We start from the raw sequence: 27,977 nt of genomic DNA, 5'->3' as shown, positions 1-27,977 counted from the left end.
AACTCCTGTGAAAAAGGGAGACAAGTAAAATGGCTGGAAGATAATGTGAAACATACGAGACAACATTTATCTGCTAAAAGTATATACAGTACGAGGAACAGCGTGTGCCAAACTAAACCTGTTCCTAAGAAAAATCCATTTTTATTATTTACATCCTATTCATAAGTTGTGAAGATGGTTCATAAAAAAGCCTATATCTCATTTAATGCAATGTTTTGACTTTGCAAAAGAGAAAGCACAGTTTCTGCCATGGGTGTTTTCCACCTATCAGTTAGACATCTGAACAGTAGACTTTCCACCCTGCCACAGTTAACACTGTCATGGGGGAACCCCTTGCACCCCACACTCCAGAAAATTCAAATGGCAGCAAAACCCATAAACATTTGGTGTTGGTATAGATCTGGCATCATATCTAAAGAGATGCTCCTTTATAAAGTTGAGTGTTTTGCAGTGTTACCACAATGGAAATTGTGGTAACACTGTAGGAGGAGCACAATGCAGAAGACCTTGAAATGTTGAGCAGGACAGCAGCATGACTACTCTTGCTTTCTCATCCCTCCTTGTCAACCAAGAGTACCACAGCTCTGCTACCAGGAAGCCACAGTAGATCATGACACTACAATCTCCTCTCCTTCATCTAGAAGCCACTGCAAAACGATTCATTGTGGGAATCTGCATTGCACTTGCCATGTAACTTAACCTCGTGGCATGAACCATGTCCATGCTGGGATCCAGTTGCCAACAGGCAGAATCTCTCCCCCCCCACCCCCGGCTTTTTCCACTTTAGATTTCATAGGCCTTGAACCTTCAGTAATTATCTCATGTGTCTTATTGTGAAAACCACAAAGACAAGTTTTAAGTCCTTATGCAGCCTCCAATTAGTTGTGGCTGCATTCTAGAAAACAGGCCATTATGATTATTCATTCAAGCTAGAAATGAAAATACTTTTGCTTTGCAGACACTTGTACAAAAAAACACAGGTGATCACCACCAACTACACTGGGGAATCTGCCACAGAGCTACAGCCTTGGACTGATCCCGTGTGACTATTTTTACCCTTTTAACATCTATAGGACCACATTTCTCTAGTTCTTTGCTTGATGTACAGACTATGCTGAACCTGTTTTTAAAACCCAATAAAATTAACAGAGACTCCATAAATCAATGAAGAATTAAACCTAGAGAAGTCAAAGAACATGCCGCGTTGCAGCTTCTTAAGATCTTGGAGCTTCAAGTTCGCTGCAAATTGGTACATATGTTCAAAATTCAGGTGAGTGGCCCCAGTTTCTTGCACGCATAGCAAAACTCATACTTGCAGTTTTGCATACCTCATAAGTTGTCGACATGGATGGTTTATAAGACACGTGGTTAGCTCTTCTCAATTCCTTGATTGTTTCGGCTGGCATTGATTTGGAGAAGCCAAGCCCGCTCCAGGTGTTTGTCGGTGTCCTCACCTCCGTAACAACTGGCTTCTTTAACATAGCTTAAAGAAAACAAAAGACAGCATACCCGTAAGCATGAACCCTGTACGTTTTTGGATAAAAATGGCATCTTTCGGCCAAAACAGGTTGCTCTTAACCTTTGCTTCCCTCCACATATACTGAGATGGTGTGATGACCTCCAATCTTGTAGGGATTTACGATTCTGTATGTATGAGGAGAAACCATGGAGCTCCAATAACACATACAAGCTAAGTATCTTAGATATAATAATGTGTGCTGCGGGCATTTGTACATACATGCATGCACATCTCATTCCTTATAGAGAGGTTCTGGCATATATGCCAGAAGAAAGAGGGAGGCTATTTGGAAAAGAGAAATGGAGAACTGAGATGGGCCCCAAGCCCTCCATGATGGAATGCTGTGTTGATAACAACAACAACAACAACAACAACAACAACAACAACAACAACAAATTATTATACCACAACAACAACAACAACAACAACAACAACAACAACAACAACAACAACTTATTATTATACCACACCCATCTGGCTGGGTTTCCCCAGCCACTCTGGGTGGCTTCCAACCGGATATTAAAAACAATACAGCGTCAGACATTAAAAACTTCCCTAAACAGAGCCGCCTTCAGTAGTCTTTTAAAAGTAAAATAGTTGCTTATTGCCTTGACATCTGCTGGGAGGGCTCTCTCACTGGTTCCCTGTAACTCACTTCTCGCAGCGAGGGAACCGCCAGAAGGCCCTTGGCACTGGACCTCAGTGTCCAGGCTGGATGATGGGGGTGAAGACGCTCCTTCAGGTAAACAGGACTGAGGCCCACTTGCCAATGACTTCTGTGATCCCTCCACATATATTTTATATGGGGATTAGCCAGATGTGCATATTAATGTATGCACGCAGCACCCATTCCAACTGCGGTCACTTATGCTTAGAAATATGGAAGGCATTGAACCCCCAACACTTTCCCCTGTGTTTACAGGATGCGCAGCCGGTTGGCAATCCCCTCCATCCAAGTTGCTGCAAAAAGGGGATGCATGCTAAGCATGATTATACAAGAGGAAAGTGGTGCAGTAGCAGATGAGGCCTGTGTTTCTTGAAAACAAAGTTCATGATGAAACATGAGTATGTCATCCTTTCCAACCACCTGCCCCAAGACAAGTTTATTCTGGACCAAGAAGTTTCAAGTTTACAGTGTTCTCCCACACTGTAACAGCAGAACCAGAGTTTTTATACACAGAGAAGTTTGGATTGCAAAACATGTTGTCTACGATACAGCTTCTCGATTTGAGCAACCAAGCCAGCCAAATCTCAGGGCAGCAGGGGAGGGAAGCATGAACCCTTTCATTGCTCAGCTACCAAACAGATATATATGCTGCAAGTCACAGTTGTCCCACATACCTTTGGTTGCTAATAGCTTCTTCTGTTCATAGTCAAATGCCTAAAAATGAAACACACAGAAGGCAGCTTAATCACTGCTCTCACTAAATGTCATGCCAGTACTCTGCTCTCCAAGCCACAAAGATTTTGATCACGGTCCATAAGTTTGTCTAGGGGGAACACTAAGCACTGAACAACAATGTGCCAGCAAGTCCAATTAACATTTGATATACTTAAAACTTTCACTTAAAACCAGCTAATTAGGGCTGTAAATAGCTTTGCAGTTATTCCTAAACCTTCACCCAATCTACTATTTTCAAACACAGACTCTTTTTCCAAGGTATTTGGAGTTTGGTTCTCTGATCTAAAAATTGCTTCTTTGCCATGTGATTACTGCTGCAGGAGCACTGAAAAACTTCTGCATGCTGAGTTTTGCTTTGGTCACCAAGTTCCATCATCAAGTTACCACAGTGTGAGCTCCAACCCCCTTGGGGTAGATTGGCTGCCTGCTATATTCATAATGGGACATCCTTTTGCAATTATGGACCAGGTATATGTGGACTGGGACAGGCAGAATCCTTCTTAGGATGGAATTTTAACTGTGTGCATTTTAAGAAGGCTCTCTCTCTCTCTCTCTCTCTCACACACACACACACAGAGAGAGAGAGAGAGAGAGAGAGAGAGAGAGAGAGAGAGAGAGAGAGAGAGAGTTATAAGGGCTGAAGGAGCCAGAGTAATTGGAGTCCAGATCTGGCCACTTCTTGGTTTTCACCGCAATTCGGGCTTAAGCTACCACATGCTCAGTACCTGCATATTCACATATGATGACTGTGGGGCAAGGCGCGCTCTTTCAGAATTCTGCTGGGCTGCTGCTGCCCTCTCAGCTGCTCGTTCACTTCCAGGAGCCTTTTTATCAGCCACTGGGTTCTCTGAACCACTCAGCTCAGAATCTGAAAGCAGCCTCTCTGTGGTGCTGTAAAGATGAGAGGGGTTTCTTTTAGGGAGCAGGATTTGCTTTTAAAGTGCACAGAGATCTTAACAGCATTTGTTTTGTTCTCAGTTAAAGCAACAGGAAAAGAAAACATTTTTGAGGGACAAGACAGATTAGGTACTCATCTTTAAGCACTCGAATGCAAATAATAACTTTGTACAGAATTTAAAGCTTGCTTTTTCAGAGGTGACGCAGCAAGCAGTCTGCTAATGTTGGCTTTAGCTTCCACGGCCACCAGTATTATTTGCATTAACTTCCCAAAAAACTCAATTCAAAGTGTGAATAAGAGAGTTTGGCTCACTCGTTTCCCAAGAGAGCATCTTTGGAGGTATGTAGATCTAAGAGTGCATGAATATGTTCCCTGTGGCCCATGTGGCTGCTCACAGACCAAGGATTAGTGGGAAAGGCTATTTAAGTGTGGGCCAACTTATTGGTGTGTACTGATCTGGTCACATTGCTCCCTACTTTTAAGCAAAGCGGGGAATATAACCCACATCCAATTGAGAAGTTGCAACTACATTGCTATGACAATATTAAAAAGCCTGCCTTAAAAGTTACTGAAGAGTTGTCTTGTGGAAAGTATGCTGTGAACCCCACACATTTCTTTTGGAGAGCTAGTGTGGTGGGCATGAGATCGACCTGTAAATCACAAAATTCCCTGCTGAAATCTCACCACTTGCTATGTAGCCTTAGCGCAAGCCTTGTTTTCTCAGCCCTAGGGAATCTCTACTGCAATAGGGGGGCGGTAACATTGAGAGACTCTCTGTTAAGTATTAGCATACAGGTAGCACTTCAATTAAGCAAAAATCATGAGAGTCAAACGTGGGTCATCAAGAGATACCATGTCCATATGAATTTTGAGAAGCTCTCTTACTTCAGGGCAGAGCCTTAACTCCAGAGTAAGACCGTTATTAATGGCAGAGCTACCTGACCTTCGCCAGAACATATAAAATATGTTACTGCCTCCCTGTACTTTATAAAGTCATATTTATGAATGTGACATACTGTAAGTGAGAGTTTTTGGTGCCTTGCAACAGTTCTACTGTTTGCCTCTTTGCACAGGATTGCTTGGAGGAACTCATCATTTGCTTGAGATCACTGGCATTGGCTGAATGTGATGGACTTCTTGGCATGCCCACCTCCACAAAGGCATCATTGCAACCTATGGAGAACAAAGAGCAGTATATTATGTATCTGTCAGGAATGATTTAAAGCTAGCACAAATCCTGTCACTATAGGAACTGATTCAATAGCCACCAAGATCCTTCTATAGTATTGATTCCACTGAAGATTTGGGCATTTCAATTTATTATGAAGGATATTTGCAGCTTTCCAAAGAAAATAGTTAAACACAGTCACTATGCACAGCAGAACTTTGTAATAAAAACACAAATCATGCTCATATATCATTTGTATAGGGAAAGAATGATTCACATTTTCTTGGTGCAGAATTTCTGTTACCAAACTTTTCAGCAAAGCACTACACAGAGACCTATAGCAGCCATATACACACTAGAAGGTGTAATATTAGAAGCTATGTGAACCATACTACACCTCTATCATTCATCATACCATGAAACTAAGAAATTGAATTTTACAGTGCAATATAAAAACCTCGATTTGAGCAGTTTTACTGGTCTGGCTCATATGTAATATAAAAGCATGGTTTGCTGTTTGAAGTGAAAGCTGCCGTGAATCTTGAGCTCATACATTCCCTTCTTTCCCATTTTGCTTCAGTTCAGGAAACTGCAGGTTAGAATAAACTGGGGACAGGAGATTTAAAACTCCTCCCTTTCCAACTAAGGGGAGGGAAAGCATGCAAGCCCAAGGGTCATTTCTATAATGAAGCACGGTTTGTTTTATTCCAAGCCAAGCTACTGACGAACTCATGTGTAAGATGAGTGACAATGGATTTAACGGCAACCCTCAACCAGCTATTTGAACTTGAGCATCTCTTCAATATTTAGCATGACGACGACTTGGGAATCCTGCTGAAACTGGCAGCTCCTTCTTAATTTCTTCCTATCTGCTTAGTCGCTTAGCTTGCCATTTACTCAGCTGGTGTTTAGAATGATTCATCACCAATTAAAATACAAGCTTATCCCAAATCTCTCAGGAGATGTAACCCTGCCCATCTGAGAGGATAAGGCAACCTGAGAAAGCACAATGCTTATTTGATTATACCTTCGCCAGCATTTGCCTTGGTGGTCACTTGTTCAGAGGCACTATGACTATTTGTCTGCCTGGATGGATCGCTGTGGTTTGGACCCAATACATTTTCACCGAGTGATGCAGCGGTTAGTGCAGTATATTTCATAGCTGAGGTCTGGAATAGTCGTAAGAATGTTTAGTCATAATCTTAAACTATAAAACATTTTATTGAAAAAGATCCACTGAGAACAACAAAAAAGAGCAGTTTACACTTAAGCATTTACACTAGCAAAAGTCCTTTGATGAATGGCAAGAGGGGTGCCCATACAGAGCAGGGCCTGTCATGAAAGAGATGCCTGGGTGGAGATGACACGTTTCACACAACACAGAAAAGTAACCGTAGTCTGAAACAAAACAAAACCCCTGTGGTTTAATGGGGAAAAGCTGTGTGCTACTGCATGCTGCTGAAATCCTGGGTGCTGCACTCCTCCCCTGCTGCTGCCAGGGAACAGGCCATGGTCTGGCTTATCGTGTCATCCAAACTTGGGTCATGGTTTCTTTCCCCCAAACAAACCACAAGCATTAGGCCAGGAACAAACCTTGGCTTCCAATCATGTTTCGGAGAGAAATAAATGACGAGAGCAGGTTCAGATGACACAACAAGCCAGAGCACGGCTTGATTCCCAGCAAGAGAGGAGCAAAGCACCCGTGATTTTGGCTGCAAGCGCTAGAATTCTGTCCATTCACATTAAACCACAGTTTATTTTAACTATGGTTTAAAGTGAAATGCAAACCAGGACAATGTCAGGAACAGGGGATTTGGCTTGTAAGCAATGACACAAGGAGCAGAACTTTAGCAACTTTCCTAGGAGGGAATGGCAGTACAATATGTACACTCAAGGATACCACTAGAGTCATCCCCTGCTTACCCAGATGCCTTTCCCAGCAAACAGCACACCCACTCTTTCCCCAAGATCAAGCATAGTTTAACTGAATGGAATATTTATGTCTGACCCTAATCCACAGAAGACTTTTGTCATGCCCCACAGAAGCCATCCACTCATGTACTCTTCCAATACTGTGAGTTCAGATTGTCACTGTTGAAAATTATCTTTGTGCCAAAGTGGTTGAACACAAAATTAGGTAGATTTCAGACAGAAAGAAACTCAAATAAGGGGGAAAATATTTACATCCCCCCTCCATCAATTGCAGGCAAACAAGTCTAGGTTTTAAAACAATGAGCAGCACTAAATCTGAGTTTCAAAAATCAATGTTCATATTTTGGATGTATTCCCTACAATTCGAGATACTGAAGATGCCAAGTAGGAAGGAAGCTGCAGTTGGCAAAGTGACACCACTATTATACTCTGCAAAGCTTAAGAAGCCAAATCTTTTCCTTAACACAAAAGCCCCGAAGATTGCTTGGTTGATTTCTATTGACATTAGTGAGACCTTTAGCTGGCTTGAACTGATTTCAAATGGGACTTAAAATACAACCCACTCTGTGGCTGCATCTGGATGCTATGTTAAACTATGATTTAACAAGTGAAAAAAGCCTTGGTCTCATGTGCTCCTCCTCCTCTTCTCCTTCAGTACAGTAATGAGGAGATCAGAAGTGTTCATTTTCATTTAAACTCAGCAACTCAGCTTTATGTCCAAATCCTGAAAAACTGTGGTTAGTCTAAACTATTATTTATTGAAACAAGCCAACATCAAACCATGGTTTATGAAGTTGACTGGTTTCAGCAAACCATCCTTATAGCTAACCACAGTTTGTCTGGGTTGGTACATGCAACTAAACTGTATTTAAATGAAAATGAAACCTAAAGCTTCCAACCTCTTCCTGGCAGTTCACTGTAGGAGGAGAGGGAGCACACAAATCTCCAGATTTACTTTCAGCCTATAAATAGTAAAAAGGTGTCCACCTCAGATTTGTCCCACCTGTACAGAGGGAGATATATAAATTTATGCTTGACCACAATCTCCACATTTACCTGCTGTGTTACAGTTTATAACCATTAAATTGACAAAGTGCCCTAATTAATCAAGGCAGGAGATTTTTTTATACTCTGCTTGCTGTTTTAACATAAGCTTTTAACATAAGGTTTTTATTGTCTAAATGATAATTTACTTATATGTATTTTCAATATGCATTGGCTGCATAATCCTAAGCATATTTACTTAGTTCAATGGCATACTCTCAACGAAGAATGCTTAGGATTGTAGCCTAAGTCAATTTACCTTTACATGACCATTTAGAGAAGCTGAGCTTTTCTTGTTTTCCGCTTGCATGCCATTGACATGAATATCGACAGGGGTCAAGCCAGGAGGGGGAGATGGCGTGTTCTGGCTATAGTTTGGCACTCCTGATAGAAGAATACTGGTCAAAGTGGCTTGGGCAGTAGATGGCATCATCAGGTGGGGAATAGCAGAGAAGCCTGAAAGAAAATGTAACAACTTCTAGATCAGTAACATTTCTCAATTGCATTCATGCACAAAATCTTAATTAAACAGAGCAGCAATTACGGACAGCCAGGCAATTGCTCCAGTACAGCTTTTTCTCAACTGCCGGCATCTCTCTATGGCATTGTCCTGCTACTTGAAATGTCAATGACTGAACCTGGAACATTCTGCAAAGGAAGTGCTCTATCCTAGGATACTCCACTGTAAAGAAGGTCATTACAACGAAGAGACTTAAATTGATCACATCACTTTAATGCTATAAATGAGAGCTTTCCAAACTGTGACGCAACACGTTAGTGTGTTGGCCGCAGTGTGTAGGCATGTTGTGTGAACGCTCCCCACGCTCCTCCTGGGGCTGGAAATGGCTTAGCTTAACCTCTGGTTTGCTAGCAAAATTGAATTACTGTGTCATGAAATGATGCATGTCTAAAAAGTTGGGAAAACTCTGCCATAAACCTTTGTGGAACTTGGGAAATCTTCATAATTTGGATCCCATGCTTCTCTCTAAAAACATTTTTTACCGTTCACTATGCAAAAGTTCAAGCTGTATTTTTTTTTAATCAAACAAATGAGACCTACTAACCTGTAGCACTTGTATTGGCAATTGAAGATGCCCACAATGTTGGGCTGGGCGTGCCTGAACTAGGACTCTGCAAAGGACTAACAGAACTATTGAGAGCATTTAGGAGAGAATTTGGTGTGGTGGACGTGCTGACAGACAAGGCTGTTGGACCAAGGAGGCCTACAAAGTAAAAAAGCAAGGCAGGTAACTTACTCCTCACACGCCTGCACAGAATTAATGAAACAATGCTTTAAAAAAATAAATCAAATTCTTCAAATTAATTTTGTTTTAATATCACATTGGAGGACTGACATTTTCAAAGAGGAGTCCACATAAACCTATACTTCCCATGATAGCTACTTCCCCCTTCAGTGATGCTGGGGCTACCTGGACATGGGGCACTGCACTTCCCTCTCTCTTTAAACTCTAGTGCTGCAAGGTCAACAACACTCTTTGGAAACTGGTCATCAATGGACTTGTACTTTAATCGGAAATCCCACTGACACCCAACTCTGTCCTACCCTTCTCTCTTACCCCAGCTGTTCCTTCATTGCCAGCAGCGTTGCCCCAAAGCCGTTATTTCACATCCCACCCTCAATATCTTCCATTACCCCTCTTCAGTTAAATACATGGTTAAAACACACAGCTTGTCCCACAACCCAACTCATAGTGTGAAGTTTCGGAGTACAGTAAAGTACTGTAGACTTCTTACCGAGTCCAGTAAGTCCTAGCCCAGCTGAGGACAGGATATCCAAACCAGGACATGAGAGGCCAACAGGACACGAGACTGCAGATGGGCTTGTTGCCATGGGGACTCCACTGCTTTCAAGGCCCAGGAGACATTTTCGTGCCTCGTACATGTTTAAGGCATTTCGCTCAACACTTTTCACAATTACAGACTGTAAGGAGAAAACATGCAAGCAAGGAAATGCAATAAAATGTTCCAAGGGATTCTGATAACTGGCAACATTTAGAGGAATTTGTTTACAAACCCACTCTCGAGCCAAACTCATCCTCTGGTATTAATAGAAAGACGGCAGTTAGGTCTGCAAAACTTGTAGGGATTACTTAACATTTTGCCTTTTTCTAAAGGAAGAACTGTGGAACACAGGGATGGTACAACGAGCCTTGTTTATTTTCTCCCTTACAAGATAAAACACAATTATTTAAATAATGTGTATGTTTTATCATCTTTCAAAATGGGACAAGTGTTTATGTAAAAAATTCATTTCTCCTGCAACTACTTAGAATTACACTAAATAGTTCTGGTATCAAATCTACGTTTTTACATACACAGGAAAAGTGAGATCCTGTCAGCCTTAATGGAGTCCACAACTTCCATCACCCTCTTTTCTGCCTAATCTTTGATTACAGAGCAAGGTTTGCCAACAACCAAAATGCTGCTTGTACCTGAGCTAAAATCTTCCTTCTTTCCGTTTTAGGATGAAGGCCTGCAAACCGTGTATGCTACTGATTATTCTCCCTCTCAAGTTCATCCCTTTTGAGCCCCTATATCCTGCACCCACCCCCACTCCCAGCCTCATGAACGCAGGCTGTTTCCGCTCCATACACTAACAATGTTACATGTGCAATGTGTCAGTGTAGTTAATGCAAACCAAGGTTCACTCACAAACCAGAAATTCTGCATAGCCCTGCTCAAAGTTTCCAATTCTGGTCACATAACTTAAGATTGCACATGTTGAAAACTATTTATCCTTTGGTACTTCTACTTGTCTCTGAAGGGGGAGGGAGGCAGTTACCAACATGAATTAAATCTACAATCTACAGGAGAACTGGAGATCAATTGATGTAAACAACATATTTGAACTGAATAAGTGCATGGTGAATGCAACTGCTACACTACAGACTCAGATCCTTATTATCTTTGCCATGTCATTACTTCCAGAAGCTCTGGTTAAGGAAAACCAAATTCTGGCCATGTGGTGGGGAGGCTCAAGGAATTATTCCATCATTTAATCTTCCACCCCAGACTGCATTGCAATGGGCACTAGTTGTGCAACAGCATTCTCACATCATGTACAATCAGCCTGAAATTTTAGTAAAAATGTCTGCTATATGGAGTTTTTACAAACACCTGACAATTCTTTCCTTGCTTGGGTTTCTATATTCGTGTTGCTTATATCTCTAAAACAACATAAGAATGAACTAGAAACCTCGTGTTCAGTATTGTTCTAGGCATATTTTGTGACAGGAATTTCAATTAGTGTGAACTGTTTCTGAGCTCTGGGTGCAGTACTGTGCCTAAGATTTCAGATTAAAACTGCAGAATGGAAGGAAAGGGGGACCTTTTTTTGCCTCCCCACTTCCAGTTATTCTCTGAAGACTGGATAAGACACCCTCTTAAGAATATTGGGGGGCAGGTGGGGCAAAGGAAGGACTAGATCAGGGGTCAGCAAACTTTTTCAATTGGGGGCCGGTCCACTGTGCCTCAGACCTTGTGGGGGACCGGACTATATTCTGAAAACAAACAAACAAAACTAATTCCTATGCCTCACAAATAACCCAGATATGCATTTCAAATAAAAGCACACATTCTACTCATGTAAAAACACGCTGATTCCTGGACCATCCGCGGGCTGGACTTAGAAGGCGATTGGGCCGGATCTGGGACCTGGACCTTAGTTTGCCTACCCTTGGACTAGATCATGTGAAAAATGAACATAATATTTTAGCTGAAATTCATTCATTTTCAGCTTTGTATTCTTGTTATAAAAAAGTACGCCTAGACATTCCGTTGTTGCGCCGATAACCTAGGCTTAAGGTGCCATTTAGCCCCTAGCTTTCATATCTCAGTTTCTAACACTGCTCATGTTCATTGGAAGCCTTTATTATTAAAGCTTTACTGCAGTACCAGGAATATAAGAGGATCTTCATTGTTCACAAATAACAAACCAAAAAAAGATAGTCTGATTATGCCAGTTCAAATAAGGTAAAGGTAAAGGAACCCCTGACCATTAGGTCCAGTCATGGCCGACTCTGGGGTTGCGGCGCTCATCTCGCTTTATTGGCCAAGGGAGCCGGCGTACAGCTTCTGGGTCATGGGCCAGCATGACTAAGCCACTTCTGGCGAACCAGAGCAGCACATGGAAACGCTGTTTACCTTCCCGCCAGAGTGGTACCTATTTATCTACTTGCACTTTGACGTGCTTTCAAAATGCTAGGCTGGCAGGAGCAGGGACCGAGCAACGGGAGCTCACCCCGTCGCGGGGATTTGAACTGCCGACCTTCTGATCGGCAAGTCCTAGGCTCTGTGGTTTAACCCACAGTGCCACCTGCGTCCCAGTTCAAATAAAGCCAGCTACAAATTAGTTAACAGTATAAGTTAAATAAAGCCAGCTACAAATTAGTTAATAGTATAAGTTAAAATCAAGGTAATAGGATGGATATTACCCAGTGGTGATTCGATATGGATATTGCCCTGTTTAGTGCTTTCTCCTATAAAATCATGAAAGAGATATATTTTCTCCTCTTCCCATTATTGCACAAATCTGTATGCAAATGTTGTGCAGGCCTTGCAACCTGTTTAGGAATTTGTTGTACTTATTTCCTGCTTTATATCCAAAGGAGCTTAAGGCAGTGCATATAACCCCACTCATTTTTCCCCCATCCTTAAAACCCTGTGAAATAGGTTAGGCTGAGAGACAGGGACTTGCCCACGGTCACTCAGTGAGTTTCAAGGCTGAGTGAAGTCTCAAGTTTCAAGATACTACTGAAAAATATGAACAGGCCCAACGGGGCACATTCTGGGTTCTAGGCATAGACAACAGAGGTCAAAGCCTTGCTTGCCTCTCACCAGAGCCCATCATCACAAGGGCTCTTTGGTGGAGACATTGCAATAGGCGGGGAACCATTTCCTGCTTAGCTTCTGGTTTCCCAAGTGCCACTGAGTAAGCCCTCTTGCTTGGCAATCTAGAGCTGGGTCTGAGTATGTATGCAAGGTTAAAGGTGACAGAGTTTCCATAACATTCCTAGTTTATTAGAAGCATTGGCTTCTCAGAGCTAAATGCATTAGATTATCTTTTTTTAAAGAGGGCAAACTGGATGCAGAGGTGCTCTGTGAATGCAGGAAATAATTCTCAATAAAAAGCAGGTCTTGTTTTTAGGTGCTATACATCCATTGACCGAACAGCTAGTTTGGTTTATTTCTGGGCTGCAGAAGGAAGGCTTGATTTGCCTACAAAAAGGGAATGTTTTCTACCAACCTTGCTTGGCTGCTTTGGCTTTGGCTTAATACTAATGAAGACGTCTAGCTGTTCCATTAGCTGAGTTATAAAGTGTGGTTCTACATCAATTTCTTCCTTCATATCAAACATCAGCACAAGAGGAAGGCAGCCCTGAAAGATTCAACACAAAACCCAATATCAACAGGCAAGCAGAGAATTATCCTATACGTGCCTACTCAAAAGTAAGTGCCACTGAATTTGAAGGAGGTAAGGAGGTACAGGATTGCAGCATCAGTCCGTTTTCACAAGTGATTCTTAAAATTGGTTCACACATTTCCTGCATTTGCAAATGAATGAAAAATAAAACACAAGAACCTTAAAACTAAGACATATTTAATTTTGCAATGAAGCTTTCTTATTTAACACCGGAAGCCACTGAGAGAGGGTATTTGGGAAGTAGTGTTGTCACCCAACTGTATTTCTTCCTCTCATTAAATGCAGGTGAGACGGCGGGGGTTAAGGAACCACTGTCTGAGATTGGTAATGGACTGGATGATGGCCAGTTTCAGTTAGTAATCTACTTACCATGTTCTACACTAACTAGGAAACGGTGCATGGAACTCATCTGGCCAGACATTTGCACTGGCTTCTTGTCAAATTCTGGGCTCAATTAAAAATGCAGTTTTTAACGGTTTAATCTGCCCACTTATAGGGATCCTACTCAGAAACCTTTCTTTGCATCTCTGCCCCCAATATCTGAGGTGAGCTGGGGAGACACTTATGTCTGCAGCAACACTCAGATTCTAGAGCTCCTTTCACTGCAAAAGGCTTGCCTAGCGCTGAGCTGACTGAAGGTATTTTTAATTCACGAAGGCCTTTTAAGGCATCCCATTTTATATTGCTTTAAACCGGCTTTTATTCCTTTGGATGCTTCGCCTTCTTCTGGCTTGTTGCATTTTAATTATACATATATTTTTATAAAACCTGAACTGTCTGAAGAAAGATAAATAAAATTAATAAGCATGACATGCTTGTAAAAATCATTCTTGCACTTTATCGGCTCATCATTGTTCACTATATTTAAAAATACAAAAAACCTCTGCTGCTCTTCTGAGCATTAAAAAGGGCTTTTACATTTAAGCTTTCTGTCATTCTTACATAGAAACTAATCAGTATCCCTTATGGTGTTCTCTATGAGCATTTCTTAAAAAGCATAGTTCTAGATTAAATTTCTTCCTCCATACTGAATACTACTAGTTGGATAGTCAACATTAACAACATATTATAGATAACTTACCATACCATTATATGTGCACTCCCTTGCAGCATTGAAAGAAAGAATGGCCATGTTAGTTCTTGTCAACTGGATGTGTGTGTTACAAATCTGCTAACTTGGACCCTCACTATTGCTGTTTTAGGCTATGGGCATTCAAAATTCAATTCTCTGTACTTATAATTCTCAAATTCCAAAACCCATAGTTCATGAAATTCAAGTAAACAGTTTTGGGCTGGAACTCAAATGTCACTGATTTGAGCCACTAATGCTAGAATTTCCCACCAGATCTTTGCAAACCTTTGTGCTGAGGTATTGGCATGTTTAAATTACTTAGAAAACAGATAAACATTGGCTTCATGTTAGTAACTCATTGGTTAAATCATGCACAATTTAATTAAGGAGTCCCTTAACCCTATCAAACCGATTATGTTTGTGTACACCTAAGAAGGTAGCCTGTGAATGGGACACACTTGTATTTGGAATCACATACATAAATCATCATATGCTCAATGCCAAGTTCTTGCTGAGGTGGCAAACCCGGTTTTGGCTCACATGACTGATTGCTACTCCATGCACAAAAATCCCTCTGCAAGAGGAAACTAGAAGTGAAGTAGGGAGGATTAAACCCAGGGCTTTTTTCCAGCCGGAACTCAGTTCCGGCACCTCTCAAGTGGACGCCATTGCCACTGTAAGAGAACAAGGGAGGTGTTCATGGTGAGTTACAGCACCTCTTTTTCTAGAAAAACAGAACTGGTTAAACCCAAACCTTGTTTTTAACATTCCAGTTTTTTATATTTTCCTTTTGTATGGAGGAGCATTCAAATCACACAAATCCAGATCAGCCTTAAGCAAGACAGTCTAGACACAGATTTACCACTCCAGCAAGAACTGGGAACTCCTGGTCTTGCAGATCTGGAAACAGCAGCAGATCCCTATTGACTGCATAACTGCTGACAAACATACAGCCTTATCATTCATTTGAGTACCAGTGAATTGCCCCGTGACTGCAGTGTTTTGTTGCTGTTGCTGTTGCTTGACAATTTCCACAGTTTTAATGTACATACCATGAGGTACTGTCTGGCAAGGCAGACTGACTCAATAGTGCCCTGGAGGTAGACTGTGGATTTCTTCTGTGGGTTACTGGGATCGGGGAAATGGATCTGAGCACCAGTTCTCTGCATTATATGCTTGATGTTGCTGCCGTTCCGACCCATCATAAAGAGATGATGCTGAGCTGCTATATCCAGCTGTGTGCTCACGGGGATTGCAGAAGCCAAGCTACCAGCCAGGTGTTCCAAGAGCATAGCTGTTCCTTCCTATTTAAAAGAAGTTTGAGAAAAGTTTATATCAGGTTGCTCCCCATATATTCTGCATACAGAAAGCATACAGTTTCCTGCTTGGCAGGGGGTTGGACTCGATGGCCCTTGTGGTCTCTTCCAACTCTATGATTCTATTATTCTATGAATGAGACTTATCCCAATTAAAGCAAAAGGATTAATATGCACGCTTGTGTATCCAGTGCTGTAATATATATATTCTATTTTGTTCAATCCATACTAGATTATCTCCTCCCCAACACACAGTCAGTCTCATAAAGCGGCTATATTTTGTGTGAGGATAAAATGGGAGTAAATCCTATGTAAATACCCTGAAAACGGCATTAAGCAAGGGTAGATTACAAGTGCGGTAGAGACAACTTAAAATTCAGGGAGTGGCAATTTGTACTTGACCACAACGGATTGGGTTTCTAAATTAAGAAAGTAGCAGCTTCCTTAAAAAGTCTGATTATCTGGTATTAAAAATGAATGAAATACGTGAAAAATGCATCTGAATGACATCTATGGACAGACACAGGAAATCACTTGTGTTGGAATGCATAACAAATTCTCTAAGAGATCCATCCTTTTAGTACTCCACAATATTCCAAAATCGATAAATTAGGTGAACATACCACATGTGGCACAGAGATCATGACTAGCTGCCTGTCACCAGGCCTGCCATGCTTATGTCTGTCATTAGACTCAATGTGTCCACACATGCAATCCAACGTGGCTTTGCCCAAAATGCTACAATTGCTACCTAGCAAGATCAGGACTAAGGACCACAGTCTATGAGGCCTAAGCACATCAGAATGCATGATTAGTGCACAGAGGTAAACCATGTCTTTCTGCTAGACGGTGGCTGTCCTCTCAACTCAAAAACATGTTGATCTTACCCACTTAGTCTGATGTGTGAAACAGGCTCAAGTTTCAGTCTCTAAACATGTGCAGGTAACACATGGAACTCCTATCTGTACTAGGATATTGCAGGGTTATGACCTGAAGAATAGCACAAACTGCAATTTCCATTGTGCATATGCACACCATTGAAAGAAGGCTATGTTAAACAATTCACTCCTTTCTCTTGGGCAGAAACAGGCAGTTTCCCCTTACTGACTGGGACTCTCAGCCACACAAATCCAAGCACAGCAACAAGAACAGATACTGCATCCATCTGTGCCTTCAGTACAACCACAGTAGTATCAGCTAAGTTGTTACCTTCACAGAGCTAGCATTATTCTGAGATCCTCTGATGATGACTGTAGCCCCATATGTCCGAGAACGCTGTTTAAAGGATACTGAAATATTATATGTCTGAGATATATGCTGAATTGTAGGAGAATTGGGATCAGGGATTGGTTGAAGGATTCCAGCTATAGGTAATTCAAACATCAGCACCAATGGGAGCAGCTCCTGGAACAGTGATTAGGAACAAAAGAAAAGCAAAAGTTCAACACAAGGAAGAACTTATCTGGCCTATCATGAAGGTATATATTCAAAATTCCAAGTCAAGCAGCCTTAAATGCTGTTTTATGCTGCCCACCATCTTACATTGCACAACCTCTACCAGAAAGCATCAAATTATCACATTTCACCTCTATTTGGCAGTGGAATAGGTAGATATGATACCAGAAACATAGGGTGAATATTAAAATCTACAAACTGTTGTTGCATCTTCTGGGACTTTTAATCCACAGAATGTGTCCATAAATTTGTCAGTACAGCAAATAAAAATAGGGTGAACACAAGTGGTTTGAAAGGAGGTTTGTAAATATCTGCTACAACTAGTACATCCTCAGAACTATGCAGTTCTGCAGCATCCCCAAAGTAGACAGCAGCCAGAGTGGTTTTCTACTTTCTGGGTCAAGTGAACTATATAAAAAACTTATTTCAAGGACATGAGGAAGGAGCCAGGAGGGCTCAATGGAAGGCACCAGTTAGGTACCAGCATCTGATAATTACCCGTATTCTAACTCTGGCCGACTCAACTCCGGCTGGTTGTCCTGCAATTGACACCTGTGGAAGTATAAATGTAAGATTGAAATTGTAACAATGAATTCAACCATTGTGATTAATGGTTATGAATCTGTTGGTTATCCTTGACGCTTAAAACGTAATTGGAAGTTCTGATTTCTTACTACCCTCCCCCACTGCAACATTTTTCAAACTATGCAAGGTTCCTATTAGATACATAATCAAAGTTCATTCAAGAAGTGCTTAAATGTTATTTTAAAATTATGTAACGAAACAGACTGGACCACAAGAGGTGCTATTTCAAGGACAGCCATTGCATTTGTAATAAAAATGCAATCTAATGCTTTCTGATCACTTCAGCAAGTGATTTGTTTGGCTGAGAAAACTTTTAAGATTCATTGCTTCAAGTTTCTCTCTATACTCACTTACGCCCAAGGACATAAACAAAGCCACCCTTACTCAGAGGCAAGTTGAAGGCAGTCGCCTTAGGCAGAAGAGGCTTGGGAGTAGGACAGAAAGGTATCTAGGGTGGGTGAATGTCTTTTGTCTCAATTAGCAAAATGTATCGAGATGCCATTGACATGAACAAAGCCCTGACTCATACGTATGGATATTACGACTCAATGCAGCGGATGAAAAATATATACTCACTTGATTGCTTTTTTCTGCTTGGTTATTTCTATTAGAATCTGGAAAATGGATGTGGCACCCCGTTTCCTCCATCACCTTTTTAATGTTATTTCCTCCTTTTCCAATCACATGAGAATGCTCTGTATGGGACACATCCATCTTCAGAGTGACTCGATTACTCTGCAGGGGGGAAAGGTCAGAAGTTTATTTTATTACATTCTTCCAATGCAGGATATATATATTAAAGTTGCCTTTGTCCCACACTTTATGAAAAACCTGAACGGAAGCTTAAATGGAACAGTTTTCATTTTCAAATCTGAGTACCATTCTACTGTTGACATTTCAGAGCCATTAAAAAAGGCCACATATTTTTGCCCTGTAATTTAACAAGTGAAGCACTGTGGAGTAGGTGAAAATTGTTTTGATACAGAATGCATAAGGTTCTGCATACAAATGGTGGATTAATGAAACTTCCTCCCTCCAAGTGGACATCACAAATTGGTAAATGAAGGTTACTTGCTCAAGAAAACCCCTATATTCTTCTGTATTTGTTATCAGATGGTTAAGTACTTGTGAGACATCTGTTGACCAGGAATTGGGGAGTCTGTGGCCCTGCTGATGTTGCTGGACCTCCAACTCCCATAAGCCCCAATGAGCATGCTCAATGGTGAGAGTGGTCAACCTCTGGAGGGCCATAGGTACCCTATCCCTATCTTATGTTCTCAACTGTTCACTGGAGCTGCTTCCCTCACCTCTCTCCCAGCCTAAAACTGAGTAGTTGAGCAGGTGAGAGTCCTCTTCATCTACTAACTTTCTGCGAACCTGCCTGCTCTTAAAGCCATGGGAGCAGAGAAGGGCGAAGAAGGGGGAAGCAGTAATCCTACGCCTCACAGTTCCCATGAATAATAATAATAATAATAATAATAATAATAAATAAATTTTATTTATATCCCGCCCTCCCCAGCCGAAGCCGGGCTCAGGGCGGCTAACAACACTAAAACAGTACAGCATTATAAAACAGTATAAAACAGTATAAAAATGGATTAAAATGAATTAAAATCAAAATTGATGGCAACCATAAACTAAAGTTTTGTAAAGATTGCCAGAGGAGGGAGTCAGGCTGCGCCCTGACCAAAGGCCAGGTGGAACAGCTCTGTCTTGCAGGCCCTGCGGAAAGATGTCAAGTCCTGCAGGGCCCTTGTCTCTTGTGAGAGAGCGTTCCACCAGGTTGGAGCCGCAGCCGAAAAAGCCCTGGCTCTAGTTGAGGCCAGCCTAACCTCTCTGTGGCTTGGGACCTTCAAGATGTTTTTATTTGAAGTAAGTTCCTCTGTGGGGCATACCAGGAGAGGCGGTCCCGTAGGTACGAGGGCCCTAGGCCGTATAGGGCTTTGAAGGTTAAAACCAGCACCGTAAACCTGATCCTGTACTCCACCGGGAGCCAGTGCAGCTGGTATAGCACCGGATGAATGTGATCTCTAAGCGAAGACCCTGTAAGGAGTCTCGCTGCAGCATTTTGCACCCGCTGGAGTTTCTGGGTCAGTCTCAAGGGCAGCCCCACGTAGAGCGAGTTACAATAATCCAGTCTGGAGGTGACCGTCGCGTGGATCACAGTGGCTAGGTCAGGGCGTGAGAGGTAAGGAGCCAACTGCTTAGCTTGGCGGAGATGAAAGAATGCCGCCTTTGTTATAGCTGCAATCTGCGCCTCCATGGAGAGGGAGGTATCGAAGATTACACCCAAACTCTTAACGGACGGTGCTGGCACTAATTGCACCCCCGCAAGAGATGGGAGTTGCCCCCTCAGCCCCCTGTCGTCCCGTCCCAGCCAGAGGACCTCTGTCTTCGAATCTAACCATTTCCCTTCCTTCGTTAAAGGAAGATGCTTGCGGGAAGGACCGCTCTTCTTGCGACTTATGAATCTACTCCCAACTACAGACACAGGTTTTGAGCTTTGAATAAGCTACCCCATGCGATCCATTCAGCCAAAACAACCTGCTCTCCACAATTCTTAAATGCTTGAGATTTGCCTTGGGCAAATATTAGGGCTGTAAATTATATTGAAATTGCTGGCACAGCCAAGGGTTAAGGCAAATGGATGACATGTTATAAATACAAACCAAGGAAAAAAACGCCCCACTGGAGTAATGACAATTTTTTATGATAAGGTGTGCCTCAAGGACCATTACCTTGCATTTTACTCTGGCATTCATTAAGCCTCTGACCAGTATTTGCAATAAATACTACTACTACTACTACTACTAAGCAATAGGTAAATAAAGGTTTAGAACAAGGAGCTACCCCTCGGCTGATTCATGCTGGGAGTGACTGCTAAAATCTGGGGCAAACAGAGTATGACTCTAGACCTTTAATGGAACACCAGGGTTACATTGCTGAGGAACATTCTTGCTGTATTATGTTATGCTAAGCTCGGGAGGCTTGCCTGGTGCCATCTTTATGTATGTTTAGTTGACATGCAAAAACTTTCTTCCATAACCAGGCCTTTGACATTTAGCTATCTGTGGCCTTTTAGAAGTGGGTGGGATGTTTTTAATTGATTTATCTTTCCTCTTGGTTTTAAGGTATCTATGTGGGGTTTATTATCTGTTTGGTTGGTTGTAAGTCACTTTGGGTTGCCCTGGGCAAGATGAAGTGACTAACAAATTTATAGAAGAAGCAGCAGCAGCCAAATCATAGTTTGGCACTAATGCATAAGGATGCAGGCTCCCAGAAAAAAACTTCATGACTACTACACTCTTCTCTGGTTGTTTTGCTGCTGCACTGTTGAAAGCTATGTCATGTCTGCCTTAGCATGCTATGTAAACCTAGGCTTGTGGTTTAACTCTCCAGAGTATGTCGTGAACTATAACCATGGTTTGTTCTGTGGTTTACAGCTTGTGGTTTATCCGGGAGAGCTAAGCTAGGTTCAGATGACACATTAAGCCACACTATGGCTTAGCTCTTAGCATGCTGCAGCAGGAAAAAAAAAAAAAACCCAGGAAGGAGGAAAGTGGCTGCAATATCCTCCCCTGCAGTCGGCACATTTTGCACTACACCATGGTATTGCTTAGTATGATGTATAAGCAAAACTATTTTGCCTGCTTAAAAGCATTTGCAGAAAACAAATGGGCTGCTGTTGCTGCTCATTCAGCAAGCAGCACACCAGCATTACATGTCTATTTACTTCTCTCAGCCACAGCCATATTTAAGTGGTTTAATGGGCTCTACTTTGCTGGGCTAAATCCAAAGAGAAGCTTCAGGGCTAAACTCACGGGTCATGTACTGCCCTAAGCGTCTCTGCAAACTCTTGCATAGCTTTTCCAAATGCTACACTGAAAATGCAGTTTTCTTTTTGTGATAATTACACAATACATAATTTAACATGTTAACAAATATTTCTCATGACCTTTAATGCCCACTCTGTGACCAAGTACACATAGTGTGCCCATGGCAAGTAATTTTTACCCCACCCATTAAAACAACTGCATTAGCACATCTGCATGACTTGACAGCTCTTAGGGGGATTTTCAATGAAATTGTAACCAAATGGGATGTAGAGCTCAAATTTAGTTGCTGCAGTGCAGACAGCAGCTTGTGCCAAAGCAGCTTTTTTCTTTTGGTAAGGATTCCATGGGATCAGGCTGCTCATGAATTAAAAAAGAAAACTGTCCTGTTACAAAACCCCCAAGTTCTTAAAAAAAAATAAAAATACTCCAGAGTTCCTGATGGATGCTGTCATTGACTCATTTTGCAGCATGCAAAGCTGTACTACTTGAGATTATTTGAAAGCAGGTCAAATTTAAAGATGGAAATAATCGCTGGCTGTTTTAAGCCATGTAAATGTTAAATTTCAGTGAAAACGTTTGCTTTTTAATGTAACCTAAGAAGGTTCAGGAATGCTAAGTGCTGGTGCACTGCTGAGTCTCAGAAATCAAGAACTTGGAATTCCAAGCCCAAGGGCTGGTTAATTGATTTTCATCTTACTTTTGTGTCCAAAACAGACATGATCTTCTCTTTAGCTTCTTTGACATTTTCCTTTTTCCCGGAGACTTTAATATGAGGATCTTGAAAAGAAAAAGCAAAGAGAAATATTACTTTGGTAAATGGGCTATGCAAACCATCCAACAAATTACCCATTCTTTCTACTGCAAGCCAACACAAGCCCTTAAGTCATGCTTCACTGTTCATATGCATTAATTTATGTAAGTTACATTATGCTCGCACAGTATAGACACCACTGTATATGTCTTTCTCCAGAGAATTGTGCAAAAGCTCCCGTAGCTTTTAAATTAATTTGGTTGCTTATGGCCATGCAAGTGTGCTTTCAGAGCTTTCAAACTGCAGAATGTGACAGCCAGTTAGGGTTACATATTAACACTTTGGGAATGTAAAACTCTCCACTGCCAAGCGCAACAGGTTCAGTCTGTATCACAGAAACAGGCAAGATAGGCCCTATGAAGCAGTGGTGTTGCATCATTTGCCAGTGCCTGGGGAGTGGAGGGTTAACAGAACCCACTGTGCCACCCCAGCCCTTACCACTGATGCCGCTGGGTGGGTGGGTGGGTTCACGGAGCTCATGCACCAGCCCAGCCCTCACCACCTGCCCGTCCATGCAGGGAGGAGCCCAGCTGGCCAGTGTAGTCCTTGGCAGGCACCTCTTCAACTCTGGGTGGGCAAACATTCAGTGACAGCACTGAAGTCGTGGTGGCAAGGCCAGGCCAGGCCCTGGTGCCCAGAGACCCCCGTCAGCAGGCAGGGTGGGACAAAGATCCCAGCATGGGGGTGCTTGATTCACACCCCCTAAATTCATGCACCCGGGCTATGGCCACCCACCACCCACCATGCTACGCCCAACGTGAAGATGTGAAATTGTTTTCCTGAAGAAGCCCAAGAGTAAATCACAGTTAGTAACTACAAAAGTTATCCGTCTACTTTTCTTTCTTTTTACTAGTCTTCCTGTCCTTCTTACAGTGTTGTTAATTTCTGGCCAGTAGGCTCTTCTCACCCTAGTTGCCTGGAGGCAATTCTTACTTGACACAGGTGGCCAGCGAATTACTGTATTGGCCCGAATATAAGCCGCACCCGAATATAAGCCACACCTTTATAATACGAGGGGAGAAAGGAAAAAATACCTGAATATAGGCCCCACCATTGCTTGTAGCTCCTGGCTGCATATGTGGGGGGGGGGGGAAGGCACGCTGCGTTGCTAACAACCTTTCTCCTTCCTCACTCTCTCCCTTCCCAGCCTTGGGGGAGGGGATGGGGAACTACACTTGGGGCAGGCACCGCTTTGCAGTGCTCCTGGCGCTGTTTGCCCCATGCTCCTGGCTGCATACCGTAAGGTTGCACACTTTAACTTTTCATGGTCGGAATTTGGGGGAAAAGTGAGCCTTATATTCAGGCCAATATAAAGCAGAGACATCACCTTGCCAACAAAGGTCCATATAGTTAAAGCTATGGTTTTCCCAGTAGTGATGTATGGAAGTGAGAGCTGGACCATAAAGAAGGCTGATCGCCGAAAAATTGATGCTTTCAAATTATGGTGTTGGAGAAGACTCTTGAGAGTCCCATGGACTGCAAGAAGACCAAATCTCTCCAATCTTAAGGAAATCAGCCCTGAGTGCTCACTGGAAGGACAGATCCTGAAGCTGAGGCTCCAATACTCTGGCCACCTCATGAGAAGAGAAGACTCTGTGGAAAAGACCCTGATGTTGGGAAAGATTGAGGGCACAAGGAGAAGGGGACAGAGGATGAGATGGTTGGACAGCGTTCTCGAAGCTACCAGCATGAGTTTGACCAAACTGCGGGAGGCAGTGGAAGACAGGAGTGCCGGGCGTGCTCTGGTCCATGGGGTCACGCAGAGTCGGACACAACTAAACGACTAAACAACAACAACAACAACAACAAAATGGTAGTTTTCACAAGGCTGCTCATGGCATGTCAACATAAAAGCTTTCATCACTTCATAGCTATGCCAAGTCCCATTGAAATAAATGGAAATAAAATGTTTAATTCTCACTGGTTACAACAGGGGTAGGGCTGGGGTCCCAATCCTGACTGTGGTCAAATAGGTCAATAATGTCTTTGTGAAGGATGACCACTTCCCTTGAAAAGGTCAATACAACACACACTTCATTTAGAAGTAAGCATCCTCTGCCTAGCACAATAACTACAAAGAGAAAACTAATTACTCTTTCATAGTTACGAAGAATGTTTTGTTTAATATTATTTAAGTAAGAATTGTAACTCTTTAGCCTTTCCCTGTGGCTCTAGGACTGAAAGAGAACAAGAACTGTACTATTCAGTTTCCTGAATATCATTTACAAACACCTATACCACACAAAGGTTTTCTATATACCTTGCTTGCAACAGCTTAGAATTTCACTATTAGGAAAGTTAATTTCACCCCTCACCTAAAAATTAGTTTAAAATCCATTTTTTTCATATTTCCCCCCGACTAGAAAATGATTGAGGCACTTTTTAAAAACAATTTAATTTTTTTTTATTTTGCTTTTTTAAAAAAAATGTACACATCTACCAGGGTCCCTTGAGGAAACACAGAAAATGCTGGCATAAAGCTAATAAGAGTCTTAATTTATTTTAACAGGCATAACAGGAAATATAGGTAGAAGCTTTAAATCATCAGTATTCCTGGATGAGACCTCAGTTTGTTTCTACTTAAAAAATACTTGTCATGTTCAGTCTTTTAGATATTATTCCAAACATGTTTACATCATGATTTGGGCCATGTGTGTAGAGAATCTTGTTTGTATAGGTAATATATACATACATAATTTTATCTGTATGCTGCCTTTCCATAGTTAAAACCATGCTTATTACAACATAATAAAGTCATGCTACACTGAGGGGAAAAAATTCCCTAAATATGGTAATATAAATTATACACACTACCTATTATGGCACATTATGGTCACACTCCCCAGTTATGGATGTCAGTTCACATCAAGCAATGCATATCTTACATCACCATGACCATGGAAAATTAATTGCCCTTGCAACGTTAACAAGTACTGACTAATTGACTTTTTTTTTTAGCTTTCTTGGCAGTTCCTTATCGAGACAAATTGTCACACAACACAGTAACAGAGTGAAAGCAAATGCCCACTTACTAGAATTGCTTCTTTAGACAAAAGTGCTCCCAACATAATTTTTGTCTTTTCAAAGAGATGTAGAACTAACAGAAATATGTAGCTGCTGCTATAATGCAGCAGGACAGCTCCATCTGGTGTTTTTATACATTATCAGCCCAGCTATTCCCATAAATGTAAGTTACATTCTGATTTGAACTCAATAGGCTGGCAGCCTGGTGCTAAATATTGCTACTGAATCAACATGTTTTTGAGAGACATGGTGCTGCTACAGTCCATTCTCCTGGAGCAGAATGCAAGGTAATGTGAAACAACCTGTTTGGAAACAAGGGTCACGCAGGAGGAAAAGAGGACAGGAACAGTCGAGTGTGCAATGAGAAATCTCATGCACAGACAGAACATTTTGCTTAGCACTGTGCTAAAAAGAATCTGCTATGTGGCATATTGGTGTAAATAAATGTGACATCAAATGTAACAAGAATAATAAAGTTTAGTGTTGTGTTGAAACCTGGCCTCCAGTTTCTTCCCCTCTGAAAGAGGTTTCCGACTTCCTCATTCTCAGAGCACTTTAGAGTTTCACTTTAATTTCAGTGGGCGTAAGGTTGAGCAAGGTATGGCTGTGAGGATTGTCATGATGCGCTTGAGCCCTTCAAACTTTACCACTACTGAAATCTATCCCAAAACACAGTAGAGTGGTACCTCAGGTTACAGATGCTTCAGGTTACATATGCTTCAGGTTACAGACTCTGCTAACCCAGAAATATTACCTTGGGTTAAGAACTTTGCTTCAGGATGAGAACAGAAATTGCACAGCGGCGGCACAGCGGCGGCAGGAGGCCCCATTAGCTAAAGTGGTACCTCAGGTTAAGAACAGTTTCATGCTAAGAACAGACCTCCAGAACGAATTAAGTTCTTAACCCGAGGTACCACTGTCATGCCAAAGGAAAATAGGGTGGTATGATCATTCTAACTGGGTTAATACTTTTGATCACCTTATTTGTTGTGGGTGATGAATTTTTCTGACATTTTCCCTTTATTGTTACAATCTGCCCACTCTGGGCACAGACAAGCTTAGAATCTAAGCCTTAGGTAGCTACTTGGTGATGACAATGTGGCAGGTCCTCTGGAGCCCTTGTGCAAGAGAAGGGTTGCAGAATACACCTGCAATAAAACACCAGTCTGGAGTGGTGGTTCATAGCAAAACACAGCTCAAGATAATGTAGGTTGAGTGGAACTAAACTTGATATTGAACTCCAGAGGCTAGTTAAAGCTTGCAGGAGGGGGAAGGAAGATAGAGTTAGGGTGCAACTCTCTCAGCAATAAGAAGCTTGTGGGGGGGGGGGGCAGAAACAGGCCAACTACAGGGCATTTTCTTTTACAAAGAGCATCAGACGACACTGATTTTTTGCCTAGCAAAGAATGGGCAGCAGCTGTAATCACTGATATCTATAGCCAAGTTGTTATCAATGTTTATGATTAAAAGCCACCATTAAGAAGTATAGGTGTTCAAGGAGGATGCTTCTATGGAGAAAAATCAGATCCATAAAGAAGAGCTGGTTTCAACTTACTTGCCTGTAGTTTCAACGGGATGGCAAGAAAGCCATTTATCCAATTTGTGCACCCTTTAGCCGAAAATGTTTGTTTTGTGATCATAACCACAACACACAAACACCCCTCAAATTCTTATCAGAGTTTATTGTGCTTTTTACGAAGCATTCCATTAGAAACATTCAGTTCTGTTTCTAAAGGATTTTGGCAAGTGCTGCAACCAGCTAGCAGCCAAATACCTTAACATCTTTGTTCCCAGAGGTTTATTACTTTTTGGCTCAATAAGTTTAAGACCGTCCAGTAAATGCAGATGACAAGAACTGCTGCAGCAATTACGTTAGTTGCCCCAAGGCATGAAAACAAAACTTCTTCCACACAAAGATATATTAGCGTTAAAAACAATTTATTGGAGGGAGGAACACACAAAGGTCTTGAATTGTCCCTGTTGTGGTCACAACAGGGAAAGCAATATTTGAGTGTTAAAGAGTGTAGCAACTTTAACTTTGGATTTAACAGAGTAATTTCACTCTCATGGAAAAATAGGCCATATCCATTGAAAAATATAACAAGGTAATCTTTTGAAGTGGCAAAATCTGTAACTTTTAGACCTGACACAGGTCATGCAAAGAGATAAGAGATACTCTGTTGAACACTTGAAGTTTACAAGGTACACATACCTCTGGATTTTTGCTGAGTCCCTAGATTTTAATAAACAAGTGAAATTCCATTATAGACTCCACAGTTTAAAACAATATTTTTTGCAATAATGGTGCACCCTGCTTACTGGAATTTAAGAGGCTGGCAAACTCCTCAAGGTTGAAGCTGCATAGTATTCAATAAGTTTAGTGGATCAAGGATTCGTGCAGGACTCTATGTCCATATAACCCCTTATCAGACATGCTTTAGCTTAATTATTAGTAGGCAATTTTAAACTTTT

General features: G+C 41.8%; 1 protein-coding gene across 1 annotated transcript in view; it reads right to left on the bottom strand.

The window, feature by feature from the left end:
- The window catches only part of BICC1 (BicC family RNA binding protein 1), a 107,879-nt gene that overhangs the window by 9,456 nt on the left and 70,446 nt on the right, over nt 1–27,977 (bottom strand). Inside the window, exons 4-17 of the mRNA XM_081861131.1 lie at nt 22,368–22,447; nt 18,411–18,569; nt 17,748–17,801; nt 17,004–17,198; nt 15,531–15,782; nt 13,230–13,361; nt 9,719–9,905; nt 9,028–9,186; nt 8,223–8,419; nt 6,015–6,156; nt 4,836–4,992; nt 3,647–3,812; nt 2,861–2,900; nt 1,329–1,483 (exon numbers count right to left, since the gene is read on the bottom strand). Coding sequence (XP_081717257.1) covers nt 1,329–1,483; nt 2,861–2,900; nt 3,647–3,812; nt 4,836–4,992; nt 6,015–6,156; nt 8,223–8,419; nt 9,028–9,186; nt 9,719–9,905; nt 13,230–13,361; nt 15,531–15,782; nt 17,004–17,198; nt 17,748–17,801; nt 18,411–18,569; nt 22,368–22,447 — 2,075 coding nt within the window. The remainder of the gene's footprint in view (nt 1–1,328; nt 1,484–2,860; nt 2,901–3,646; nt 3,813–4,835; nt 4,993–6,014; nt 6,157–8,222; nt 8,420–9,027; nt 9,187–9,718; nt 9,906–13,229; nt 13,362–15,530; nt 15,783–17,003; nt 17,199–17,747; nt 17,802–18,410; nt 18,570–22,367; nt 22,448–27,977) is intronic.

The sequence above is a fragment of the Podarcis erhardii genome (genome assembly GCF_964252035.2).
Source record: "Podarcis erhardii genome assembly, chromosome: 5".
In the NCBI taxonomy this organism is placed as follows: Eukaryota; Metazoa; Chordata; class Lepidosauria; order Squamata; family Lacertidae; genus Podarcis; species Podarcis erhardii.
The sequence above is the reverse complement of the archived record's forward strand: the minus strand, read 5'-3'. Positions and strand labels throughout refer to the sequence as shown.